The 13726-nt window shown below is 40.0% G+C and overlaps 1 protein-coding gene across 1 annotated transcript in view; it reads right to left on the bottom strand.

The window, feature by feature from the left end:
* Positions 1-13726, bottom strand: part of LPIN2 (lipin 2) — a 49976-nt gene that overhangs the window by 22472 nt on the left and 13778 nt on the right. Inside the window, exons 4-11 of the mRNA XM_018553893.1 lie at positions 12303-12410; positions 10166-10289; positions 7968-8283; positions 5997-6096; positions 4064-4251; positions 2463-2556; positions 637-706; positions 455-544 (exon numbers count right to left, since the gene is read on the bottom strand). Of these exons, the coding sequence (XP_018409395.1) occupies positions 455-544; positions 637-706; positions 2463-2556; positions 4064-4251; positions 5997-6096; positions 7968-8283; positions 10166-10289; positions 12303-12410 (1090 nt within the window). The remainder of the gene's footprint in view (positions 1-454; positions 545-636; positions 707-2462; positions 2557-4063; positions 4252-5996; positions 6097-7967; positions 8284-10165; positions 10290-12302; positions 12411-13726) is intronic.

Here is a 13726-nt window from a genome sequence, read left to right on the forward strand (position 1 = left end):
AAAAAAAAAAAAAAAAAAAAAAAAACAAGGCAGAATGAATCATATGAAATGGAATAACGACATTCATACCAGCTCACTCTTACTATGTACTGCACTAAAGGAAAAACTTACTTCCCACCTCCCACTAGGGCGATCACCTGCATTTATTATACCCCGGCTGGCAAAAACTAGTACTTTGCTGCCCATGCCTGCACAATAACATCCCACTGGCTTAAAGAGATGTTGTTTCAACAGAACACATACATTCAATTCAAGTCAATAGATTATTGTTGAGGTGCAGGAAGCTCCACACTAGATTTGGCTGGCTGGGATGTAAACAATTCAAGAGGCCGCCGATGTCGGATTGAAGTAATAAAAGTAAAACAGTTTACTTGGGGTTTCTTTCATGTTCCACCAAAAATGAGGTTCAAGTATTTGTATACATTATCCAGCTCAGAAGGCAACATTGGCATACCTGTTTAACCAGGCTATCTTTCTTTCGCCAGAACCACCATCTTCCTGATTTCTTTGGCATCTTTTCTTTCATCCAGGACTCAATGGTATTCTAAAAAAAAGCAACAAAAATACATTTGTAACATTGAAAAAAATGGCACATTGATGGCAATATGTCATAGATCATATTAACATGATATTAACCTTGGGTAAGTTTTTCTGAAATACTTGCAAACTCAGGATCATAGGTGCCGCCAGTACCCAGTTGTAGTACCTGCAAAACAAAAGCTTAGTAAGGTTACCACAGCATTTATAATATTAGTAAGTATGCTCACACACACACATACACTGTAGATATGCAAACAAAAATGAAATGGACAGACAGATAATAAAAGCATATCAGAGGCTAAGGCTCCATTCACACGAGTGGTTTTCTGCACGTATTCGCGCATACGAATAAACGCGGAAACGCAGTAAACATAAAAACCAATGCATTACAATGGGCATTGTTCAGACTATTGCGGCGGCTACGCGGTACGAAACTGAACGTCCTGCAAAATAGTCCAAGCACGATATTATGTGTGGAATCCGTCCGTTCCGGCCATATTCACAGCCATAAATGCACAGTATCCACACGTATGTTACCGTTTGTACGGTTTCATTCCGCGTGGTTATCCGGAAACCGCTACTGCCATGTGTGAATGGAGCCCCATATAAGCACCAAAAAGGCTTCAAGAAATTCCATGTCAGAAGTGTTTGAAAAGATATGCATCTACTTCAGAAGCCTCCGATGGAAGCAGCTTTTCTAAAGGCAATTAAGCCACGGGTTACTTCTATTACTGTAATTCCTATTGATCATTTTATTGCCTTGGAAGTGGTATGTACAGCATTGGTCAGAGAACATCTGGTTCGAACTGAGAGAAGCAATTTACTTTATGACAGCTTCTTTTTACAGATCCCATTTTATAGAACCCTAAAATCATATTAAAGCTAAACTCCAGCCAGATATAAAAAAAAAAGCCACTAAATCCTATTCTGTATTCTTTTAAATTATAACATGTAGAAATGAGCCAGGGCTTGGTGCAACCCCAGTTGATCTGAGTTTGCCCATGCCCGCTTAAAACTGTGAACACCACTCTCCTTGACCAATCAGTAGCAGCATTTGCAGCAGGGGCATTCCTCGCCCTTTTGTAACTTATAGAGCAGAGAATGCATCTCTTTGCAAATTACTGGGCTGGGGGGGGGAATGGCAGTCAAAGTTTTGAGTGGGCTGGGTAAAATGGGCTTGCATCAAGTCCAGGCTCATCACTTATTGCATATACTTTACATGCAACCAGCAGAAGCACCCAAATCTCTCTTGATATCAGCCACCCATATTTTCCTGCACAGCAACACTCAGACATGGTTTGGTAGGGTCAGCATTCTAAGTCAAGCACAGCTCTATTGCTGTGTAAAATGCTATCAAAGTTGTGCCCTAATAAGTGTGCTGTTCTTTGATTGTCCAGTCACAGGCTGGGTTGGCCCCAGGCTCATGGTTCACTGTAGTGTAGTCTGAGGAGAGATCCAAGACTTGGCTGTGTTGTATGGATCACAAGAATGATTGAAAAGTATTACAAAACCTGGCTGGTGAAAAATCCCACCTACGTATTTAACTGTGTATTTAGCTGCTTGCCTGGAGTTCAGCTTTGTGTCTGTGCCGATTATTATAAAGATATCAGTTGCTACTTTAAATATCCCATAAATAAAATTATTTTCAGTAAGTTTTACGTGTGTATATGTCACATATGAAGTCTGTTCAAGGAAAATTGCTGACAGGCACACACTAACACCTGGTAAAGATTCTCCTATTTACCTCTTGCTGCTGATGTGCCCCCCTACAGAGACAAAATGCCAGACTGCAATATGTGCAATCATGAAGCATCCGACTGAACAGACAACAGTTTACTACAACTATAGGCTCAAACATACAGACAACCACAACAGAAGCCAGACAAGAAAAGCCTAGACTAGCGTGGTTTACTGTGATATACCTGTTATAGATCCTCACAACTAGATTAGGATTGTCAATTATTCCTGGGTTTTCTGAAAACTCTTGATATGTGATAATGTGCTCCTTGAATTTCTCTGAAAACATGAAAAAAAAAATAATGGATGAGCATTTTTGTAAAGTAAGACAAAAACATCACATTTAAAGCCCAACTCCAGACATGATTAGCTTTGGATAAAGTGGGGTAGAGTTTTTATGTTAGTCACCCCACTGATCTTGATGCAAATGAAGATCACCAGCACTCAAGTACTTGTAAATTCCTGTTTGTATTTATTTTAAAAGGTTAATAGGAAAAGTCGAATAGGAACAATATTTGGGCCTGATGGCTCGATTCTGGAAGCTCTTCATCTCTCCCTACAGGAGGAAGGGGACACCCAAGATGAGACATGCACATGAATTAAGCCAAAAAGAGCACCAGGTAATCATATCAAGAGTCTAAAAAAAAAAAAAAAAACCTTTATTGGCTTCACAAATGGTGACAAGAAGACATGCACAGCCAACACATTTTGGAGGTCAGGAATCCCTCTCCATCAGGGTTTAAAGACAAATTCCAGGAATTACAAAACTAATCCTTGCAGTGGGGCTACTCCCACACTGCAAGGGTTAAGTGCTCATTTTGGTCTAGGAGCTCAAATAAAGATATACTCACCTGATCCTCAGTTGACTACCGCAGGACTGAATATCAGGTGAGTATGTGAGTACTTTTTGTGTGCCCCTAGACCAAAATGGCAAAGGTAAGTTTTATGAAATCCTGGAGTTCTATAAGCTCACTCCACACCAGTGGAGCTCCTGCACACAATCCTATTTCTCAGGCAGGAGTGGAAATCCTTGGTGTGTAAAGATCAGCAGTTGTGCATGTAAAACATCTTGTGCAAATGCTGGACTGCTGGTAAAGATCTTTTGCATATGTTCTTGTCGCTATTTGTGGACACAATAAATGCTTTTTTTAGACTCTTGACACTATTACCTGGCGCTCTTTTTTTTTAGTCTTCATTTATGTGGATTATTTATTGTCCTGACATACCACATATACAGGAGTATAGAGGATGTAGAGGAGTGTAATAACCCATAGAAACCAATCAGAAAGCCTCTCTTTTTCCTGCAGGTATCCAAAATCCGGTTGCTCTCACTCTGCTGTTCTCCATGCTTCTTGTGCTACTTTTACATTTCAAGTACAGACACAAACTTCTATTGATTCTAACAAGTAAATCAACACTTAGCGACGCTGCCCCTTTGCAGCAGGGACAGTCTCAGTGATGGGCTGGGACCTCCATCTTTGCACAGCTGGAGAAGGCTCATTATGTTACTCCTAAGCTTCAGATTAGCTCAGCTGCTGCATACAGCATACATCTAGTAGGCAAAATACTATTATGTCATCTGGTCCCTGTGAGGTGTCCGTTCACTAACAGTCAGCATATGTCTATTAATCAGTAACACCACATACAGGAAAGCAGCTAACAGGAAGCAAGTGAAAGACAAGTTTATGTGTCCCTCTAAAACAGGCTAATAAAATAAACTTTTATACTGGGGTCACTGTTGGGGAAAAGAGACACCTAGTTGCTGTCCCTTGCCAGTACAAGTTACCTTTCGATATCTCTCCGTTTTCTGTTAGGCCCCCACAAAGAGAGAGTGTTACATCTGGCAGGTCCATGGCTGAGTCTGAGAGGCATTCTGTACCACTATCTGCAGCAGCGCTACCCACAGACTGCGGGGACTGAGAGCCTGAGAGTGTGTCCGACTCCATCCACTGCCTTGAACCTGGATCTGATTCACTGTAATACAAGTATAATGTCTCAGTGTTAATAAACATGGTATCATTGTGTCACCTGCTTAAACCAGGAACATTGTCACATCGCCAGCCCCCTACCCCCCTCCTGACCTGAATCGCGGGGTTCTTCTCCCCGCAGGCTCCCGACAGTTTGTTTCATCTAGCGCAGCTATGCGTAGCTCCACCCACACAACCACATCATCCATGCACACATCCTTTGACAGGATCTGTGAATGGAGAAACTACAAGCCCGGTCAGCCACGCAGCAGAGCAACATGTGCTTCTCAATAAAATACAAGTGAACCACACTTATAGTCAATTCATTCTTCCTCCCATCCCTGCACATCAAAGTTCTATAACTTGGACTGGAGAAGGAGTCTGCAGGAACCAGAGCATTACACCTTTATTCCACTGAGAGTGACTGCAATGCTTTACTGGCTCCAACGCAAAAAACAATAAAATACACTTTATATATGAATGTGTGTGCATTTATTAAGATGGATTTTTTCATTGAAATGCTGTAGCCATTGTTGAACACAAGATGATTAAATGTACCAACATTGGTGCCACTACAAGTCGTTTAAAGCAGAACTTCGGGCACATCAAATCTTGACCATTGATGCGGGACTACCCCAGCACTGCAAGGGTTAAGTGCTTGTTTTGTCAAGGGAGCTAAAATAACAGTTATACTCACCGTAACCTCGACCCTGGCTTTCTCTTAGACCGGTCCCTTCTGCCTCTCTCCCTCTCCACTACAGCAGTTTAAGGTCCAGTGAGTAATCACATTCTATACACTGTATAGGACACTGAGGAGGAGACAGGCTGCAGGGAGCGGTGTAGGAGTCAGCCGGGATTGCGATGAGGGGGAGTAGGACTGTTCTATTGTAGCTACCTAGACTAAACAAGCAGTTAACCCTTGCACTGCAGGGTAGCCCTACTGCAAAAGGTTAAGAATTTATTTGCCCGGAGTTCTGCTTTAAAGAATAAGTATAATGAATAAGAATGTTTATTGTATGAACTATCATAGGGAATGGTAAAGGCAATGGCTTTTTGGGCCTCATTCACACTTCTACTTTTAAGACATGATTTTTTTTTTTTATCTGTATTTTGCTGCAAAAGGCATGAAAATGAAAACCATGAATGTATGCATAAAAAAGGTGAAAATTGGGTATTTTCATTTTATAAACAAAGCAGTAGTCACATGACAATTTTACATCCAGATTTGCAGAACAACATTTGGATCAGATAACAGTTTACACACATTTATAATTATAATATTTACCAGTTATACATTATGGTAATGCTATGGACGTAGACTGAGATGGAGTCTATTTAGTAAATATGTGAAACAAATGTGTCTATTATACATCTTTGCTTTGACAGCAAGCTACAGTCTAACTGTTTTGTTCTGTTATTAAATGGCTGGGAAAATGTTTCTGTTGTCAAGCATGTGGCAATGACCAAAACCAGAACTGCAGTAATAACGACACTTGCACTTCATGTATACAGCATGCAAAGAGGGTGGTAAATGGCAAATATTCTGCTAAATAAAAAATTAACCTCCATATGGCATGTGAGAGGTTAATGTAACAGTGTAAGTAACACAAACCATATTTTATAATAACTTGGCAAAGCTTTCTCATACATGCCTGTATACACATGTATATTTATACACAAATACAGTATATAGAACCCCCCTCCCTATCCTTATCTAATGAGACTTGTATTTTGTACAAAACATAACTTTACCTTTTAGGAAAATAAAGTGCTGCCACTTCAGGCTCCAAAACATTCAAGTCATCCAGATAAATATCACCAGGACCCTGATGCTGGCTCCTCTTCCTCACCCCTTTGTGGATTGAAAACAAATGTAAATAAGAGAATGCGTTTATTTCCCACACAAGACAACCTTACAGAGAATTATTTCTTTATGTTCTAAATCTAATGTACAAAAAAAATATGTTATCCAGTAAATAGGAATTTATATTTGTGAATATATTTCATGTTTACCACTTGCGGCCAGAAGGTGAAAAGCACCAAAAAAGCAGCAAGTTTCTTCCACTGGCACCAAGTTAAGTTACATGCTCCATCTTTCTGCCAACAAAGAGCAACCATCGGGCATAGGCCGCTACATGCAGGGTGCTCCCACACAGGCAGGCAGTAATAGGCTCTTGTGTTGGTGGACCCATATTAACATGTCAAAAAAATCATTAAAGAACACAAAACTGAATAAAAGTTGTTCTACTTCTTTGTCTTCCATTTCTTTACTTTTCTTCTCTGGGTTATTCTTATGTTGTTAACCTAAAAAGGTCTAAGTAAATGTCCCATACCTACCCAAACTGACTGGCAAGGTACTTTAATTGGAAATGAGCATTGTTATTGAAATAATTGAATGTACGGATAAGCCTTTTCTGTTATGTAAAATGCCAGAAATGTGAGATTAATATGATACCTATTTGATTGTTGTTGTCATTTATGATTGACCTGTTTCTTAATAAACAATTCTTTTTTTTTTTTTTTTTTTAACAATAATTTTTTCTACTTTCTATTAACAGGGCTAAACCATAATCAAATGAAATAGTCGCAGATCCTAAAGCGCCTTCCTTTTTTTCCTCATTTGCTTTTCAATGGCTCGGGATAAATTCCTTTTACAGTTAAATTAGAAAGAAAGGCAAAAATCACTAACGCATCATTTAAACGTTGCCTCCACGCTGTATTCAATGCATACCTTTTCTACTAAATTGTAAAGTAAATAGCTTTATTTACAGGTCTTCTATAAGGTCATGTGACCACAAAGCTCCCGGTGAGTGTGTCTTTGTACAGGGCTGACATCACAGTGAAGTCCCACAGAGCATCACATCATCTCATCTGTGTTCATGGCATTGACAGCCAGGGGAGAGTTTAAGCCCACCAGCCATACAGAGACAGACACACACACACACACCGGAGGTTTGTGGTCACATGACTGCATAGAAAACCTGCAAAAAAAAAACCCGTAAATTTGCAGTTAAGTAGAAAATGTATGCATTGAACACAGAACAATAGGAAAGTAGGAAAAACTGGTAGGGGTATGAAACAAGGGGCAAACAACAATTTTCCAGAACTAGTCAAGTGTGTTCATCCCTTAATCCTTGCAATATTGTAATGATGCCAGAGAGGATCAGAAACAAACTTAGACTAGATGCTGTATTTAAAAGACCACCCCAAATAATAGGATATGGTTCTCTTTCTTCCTTTGTCTCTTCTCCTTAACCACTCAAGTTTTATTAGAAATAAGGGATAAGACAAATGGTGCATCATAAAGGGATTCTATTATGATAGGTTAAGTGAGGCTGCCAATTCTGAACTCTCCTTTTGAAAATGCTAGTTGCCTGGTTTTCATCCTGATACTTCGACGTCAAAGCTCTCACTGATGCAAAACAAGTATAGGAGAGAAAAGGTTGACAGTGTTTGACATTTATAGCATGCTTGTTCCAGGACTGTGACTGAAACATACTCGTTGAACTCTTTTTTTATGACATTACTTTTTCATGACAGAGTCACTTTAGGACAAGCTACGACTCAGTCCCATGATGGGAAGAGTGCAGGATATCCATGTACTTTAACATAAATGGATTCAACCCCAGTTGATCTTTTCCATTTGTGTCATATTGGTAAGAAAAAGTCCCCAGGCATCAATGAATTTCAGATCTGTCAAATATGTGTTGGTTTAATATCTACCTTTCTTCTTTGTGGGAGAGTCTGTTTTTAATGAGGGCTTCATATCAGACACATTATCAGCAGCCTCCAGGGGAAGGATTTCTTCAGAGGGAGAGGTCGGGGTGGATTCAGCTGTTGTTAACTCGTCTGGATCTATCTGAACACTGATGGAGTGGGGTCGTGGTTCTGGTTTAAGTACAGTGCAAACAGAGTCCTCTGTGGATGAATCCTCAGCCGTGCCTGACAAGGCCTCGGAGCTGATTACCCTAAAGTGCGTATTCTCAGAACGAGTAATCGTGGCTGTCCGCAAGTGTTCTGTTCTCTCTTTTTTTGACGCCTAAAAAACATACACATTTTGTTAGAAATACAATGCATTACTGTCAAAGCAATACATGGCTATGAGTTAATAAGTTCTGCAGTTCTATGGTTTTCTGCATCTCATAGGTGCCTTATCATTCTCCTGAAATCTGAAATAGCAGCATGACCATATAATACAATGGGGGGGGGGTTACAAAAACTGGAGCAGATGTGCATAGTAACCAATCAGCTTCTATCTTTAGCTTGTCCAGTTAAGCTTTAAAAATGAAAGGCAGAAGCTGATTGGTTGCCATGTGCAGCTGCTCCAGATTCTCCCCAATGTTCTGATGTAGAGTAGTAGATTCTAGTCAGTCAAGCAACATTAGAAACAGTTTATAGAATGGCTGTAAAACACTGGGGCCTCTCTAAGTTGAAACAAAGCAATCCAATCAAACACTGGATTTCCATTATATATATTTCAATAAAGCTCTTCAACCTTTTCTGTACCAATGACAAAACCCCAACTACAAAAGAGCAACACATCCAGCATGCTGCCAGCTTAAATCCATGCCTTTGATTTAGAAAGAACTGCTAATTAGATATGCAGGGTGTGCTTCCTACTAATAATACTACACACCAAGATTGATTTGTTGTTCCTCTATCTCAATGAACAGTCTTTGCAAGGCATACTGCAAATTATTTGTTCAGCAAGAATCACTACTTTACTGTCGAATACACAGATAGTCATTTGATAATGTAGACATGGATATGAACCATGAAAATATAAAAGCAGTGAATACATAGAAAGAGGAGATACATTAGAAAGGGGGAGGAGTCCGGTGACATCACGGACATCGACGTCAACGAACGTCGATGTCCGTGACGTCACCGGATCGCCGACGGAAGCAGGCGGAGAGGTGAGTACTTTGATCGATCAAAATAATTTTGATCGATCAAAGAAATTAACGATTAAATCGACGGATTAATCGTTAATTTCCGTGTAAATATATATATTTTCTGTGTATAAACGGTATAACCTGTGATAGTTTAGTCTTAGGTCTCTCAACTATCTCACTAGTCTTAGGCCCCGTTCACACTGAGCGATTTATCGCGCGATTTTTGCAGCGATATTGCTCATATTTCCGCGCGATACCGCTCTATGTAGCTTCTCCAATACATTTCAATGGAGCTGTTCACATCTCATCGCTCAATATCGCTTGTAGCTCGTCGCTGGTAGCTTGTCGCTCCTACATGACCCTTTTTTAGAGTGATATTGCTCCTGATTGCATACAGCCCAATAGGAAAAAGTCGCGCGACACGTCGCTCAATATCGCTAAAAGTCCCGCGATTTTCATGTCGCTCAGTGTGAATGGGGCCTTAAAGTATGTGTGAAGTGAATAAACCTATTAGGTATAATACATTCAATAATGATTTTGCATAGGTTGGCTATAATAAATAAAAAGTGCAAATACCTAACCCCCCCCCCTTTTTTTTGAGGACTGTCACATTACCGCTTAGTCCCTTCTTCCCAACTCTGCAATTCTCGGGCTGTAGGGCAGGGATGACATCTCTTAACACTCCCAGCTGATAGCCGTGTGCTGGCTGTGAATGGTTTGGCAAGGGGGCGCGTCACCAGAAACCTGACGACAGGATTCCAGGCACACTATACATTGGCATGGCATCCTGCATCTACAGAGCAGGAAGAAGAGACGGTAACTGACCAGACTAGGACGGAACTATGTCCATGCCCAGTGTGGTTTTGGGGTAATATACGCTTTAGAGAGAATTAGTGACCAAGAGCAAAACAAATGTTTGGCATTACAGTAGTGTAGGCATGCAAAATATGTAATATGTGTCAACTATTAAATAAAAGGCATAAAATGTCCACAGTCTTTGAAGCTTGTAAAGACAATATGCTGTACCTTGGCAGACTCCGGAAAGCCTCCCCACGTCCATTCCATCTGAAGTTCTGTTCGGAGCATATTCTCTGTGGGTTTAACTTCCAGCTCTGAATCACTCTTTGGGCCCATAGACTGCGAAAAACCACTGAGAACAGAGTAAAGGAATTGTTGTCAATCAATCGAGAATTCAGAGCGCACTTCCCCCAAAGAAATCAATTCTCCATTTTCCGATTAATAGTCTGTTGGTCTAGTGCACTGTTTCAACCTATTTTCTTTAGTAAGCTTGTAAGCAGGCTGCGGGTGGAATGATTTGAGTTTGCACTCTGAATTTAGCTGCATAGCTTTATAAAAAAATCGCATAGAACTGGTAGTCAATTACAAAACAAATGATGGTTCATTTTACATTTTTCAGTAAATGTCAATAGAACCAGCTTTCCAACACCATAAAAAGTGCTCGCTGGCTGATGAGCAGGTTCCTGAACTCTACATTAACGAGTTCTACTCCAATCAATAAAAGTAGAGGTAATAAACTACAGAATTATTTTAAAAAAATTGAAATCTTCATTGCTATATCAAACCAAAATAATGCACTCATTTGGTTTTGCAAAGTCCAGTGACTATGTGCGCAGTCCTGTAATCCAGAGATAACAACTTTCTCTCATCTGTATACCGTAACCTGAAATATGGTTGCTAGCTCTTGCTTACTGTACTTTGCATAGTTGTGGAGCTACCTCATTCAACATGCTTGTGTATGAAGAACAAAACACAACAAAAATGCTAAAAATAGGGAGTCTAAAGAGCTACACTACCTTTAGTTCAGCGAGGCCAGTATATGGCCTTCATTTCTATCTGGTCAAAGGCCTGCAGTGAGTCTGATAGTTTGAAAGTCAATACAGGGCATAAACAGGTTGCCATGCATACAATCTGAGTGTTAACAAATTTGCTTCCATACAGTTACTGACAAATAAAAAAGGGCCATCATGAAGATGGAGGACATGACTTCTACCCTCCGAAGCCAGAAAGTTAACTTCCAAAAAAGCGGTTTGTATTAGGCATCAACAAGAGCATCCACAAGGGCCTCCTCAAGTATGAACACAGGGTAATGGAGTCAGTGACTATCTACATCTCTTACACCTTGCTCTATATTCTGTCTCTATTGGGGACCTGTCCTCCCTACTCCATCCTGCCCCCCCTCACCTTCTTGCTTATCCCAATTTATTAAACACTTCCCGCACGTTGCTGACCCCCTCTATTATATATCAAGTCTAATACACACGTATTAGAAAAGTTAAAAAAATTGGGATGCATTGTCCTATAATACCTGTTGATCTTTAACTAGCACTACATGCAAATCATCTCATTTTCTATGGCGTTTCTGTGCTAAGCTGATTGACCTGGGAGTTTTCTCTTTAGAGCAGTGCCTCCACGTACGTGGACATTGGCGGTATGTCTGTGAATCTCGATCCTTGTTCATGAACGTAACACACATATATACACTGAGTGGCCAGATTACTATGACCACCTCATCAGTACTTCTTTGGGCCACGAGATAACTCCACAAGATGACTTAGTTGGGCCGCCTTGTGACTCCACGAGATGTTGAAAGGTGATGCGAGGAATCTGACACTGCACAGTTGCCCTTCTGTTGTCTTGTACCAGTCTTGCCACTCTCCGTTCTGCCCTAACATTGACTACTCGCTGATGGCCACAATTCGCACATTCAGACCCAGATTTTCGGCTGACAGTCCAGTCTTTAAACACTTTAACAATGAGCCCCACTTGAACATTTAACGATTTCTGCTGTTTTGCTGATACTCGCTCCATGGCTCGCGCCAACAATCATCCTACATTCAAAGGCTGTTAAACCGCGTTATTTACCCATATCTTCAGAACAAAAAATCACTTCTGTCATGGTAAACAACCTGCTTCCCCATTTATAATGGTCTGGCCCTCTAGCAACTTCAGTGCAAAATTATAGTGTAATGTGTTTATATATATATATACAGTGGGGCAAAAAAGTATTTAGTCAGCCACCAATTGTGCAAGTTCTCCCCCTTAAAAAACGCAATCCTTTACAAAACACAGTGAAAAACATTACAGGGAATACTGAATTCGTTGCCCTGTATGCAAAGCAAGTAAAAGGTATGGATCTGCATACCTGTCTTGTGGAGACCAGTCTCCATCGGACAAGGCGTAGTGATCAGGTGAGCGGCAGATAAATTGTTCTCTATAATCCTCTTCCTTGGAGACAGATACTGAAAGTGATCTGTTGAAAAACATTTTATATTACACAAATGTATTAGTGTTACAAACACAATGGCTCACACATGAAATAAATATTAATTAAAAACAAAAATACAAAAGAAAAAAGAAAAAAAACCCATCTTCAGGGACCATTGATGCATACAAGTTTAAACTGTAGCTTTCACACTCACATAGTTCACCAATTTGTAAACCATTAGGCCTCATGTGCAAATTCTGGCAGCAAGAATTTGCAGAATCATGCGGCCACAATCTTAGGTGGTGTGAATAGCTGCTGTGGCACAGCCTATAAAAAAACAAACGATAGACTGGTGGCGGATGGACAGACTGTGGCCAGAGATGATGACCTGCCAGTAACGGCAGGTAATCAGTGTCCAAATACATCCAAACAACCACAAATACTAGCAGCTGCCGTCAGGGATCGTTATTTGCACATACCTGGAATTCTGGCCATAGTAATACGCGGATTGTTGCTACCACAATTTGTAAAAAGTCCTGTTCGAAGGTGTAAATGGGGCAGTAACTCTTCACCACCAAAAGTGAATACAGTGTTTACAGTTCATGCATTCTATTACTTGCTATGTACACTGTTACTGAACTGAAAACTTCTTATAAATGTGGATGATGATTTATTAAACAATGTTGTGAAAGTATATTAGACCTCTCGGTTTTAACTAACAAGTATTCACTTTAAACACCATTTCTTACACTGTATAAAATACTTCCTGTTCACGAATACAAAATGCATGCTCAACTATATAAAAGGGATGAGGATTTCTCATCACTACCAGCATGGAGCAACACCTTGTGGCTGATAAAGTGAACTGCAAATCTTTTCATTATTATATCAGTATGTAAAAACTACACTTCCAATTTGGATGCACAATACAATATAAACACTGTTTGTCTAGTACTGTGTAATAAATATTTTATGTGACAATGTGGAAAACAAGAATGTATATTATTGCCATGCTCAATCCTTTAGTTAGTATGTCTACGCTGCGTTTAGTACTGTGTTCCTAACAAGGTCAACAAAAAACCCCCAGGCATACTAACCCTTTCTTACTAAAAACAACTATTCTTTATATCCCTGTTCGAGAGGTTTCCCCTTCCCGTGCCAATAACCACACAAGGAGTTAGCAAAAATGTGATCAGAAACCAGCAATAAAGACCTGGCAGAGGTTTAAACCTTTCTCTATTCTATCCAACATTTAATAGAATTCTTGGTTATATAGTCAGGTTTAAATCAGTATGCAAACTACTGCTCACAAAACTACTACACCAATTTTATTATTCCAAAAACATTCTGCTGAAAAACTG

Source organism: Nanorana parkeri, unplaced genomic scaffold, assembly GCF_000935625.1.
Source record: "Nanorana parkeri isolate BGI_ZX_2015 unplaced genomic scaffold, ASM93562v1 scaffold7, whole genome shotgun sequence".
Taxonomy (NCBI): domain Eukaryota; kingdom Metazoa; phylum Chordata; class Amphibia; order Anura; family Dicroglossidae; genus Nanorana; species Nanorana parkeri.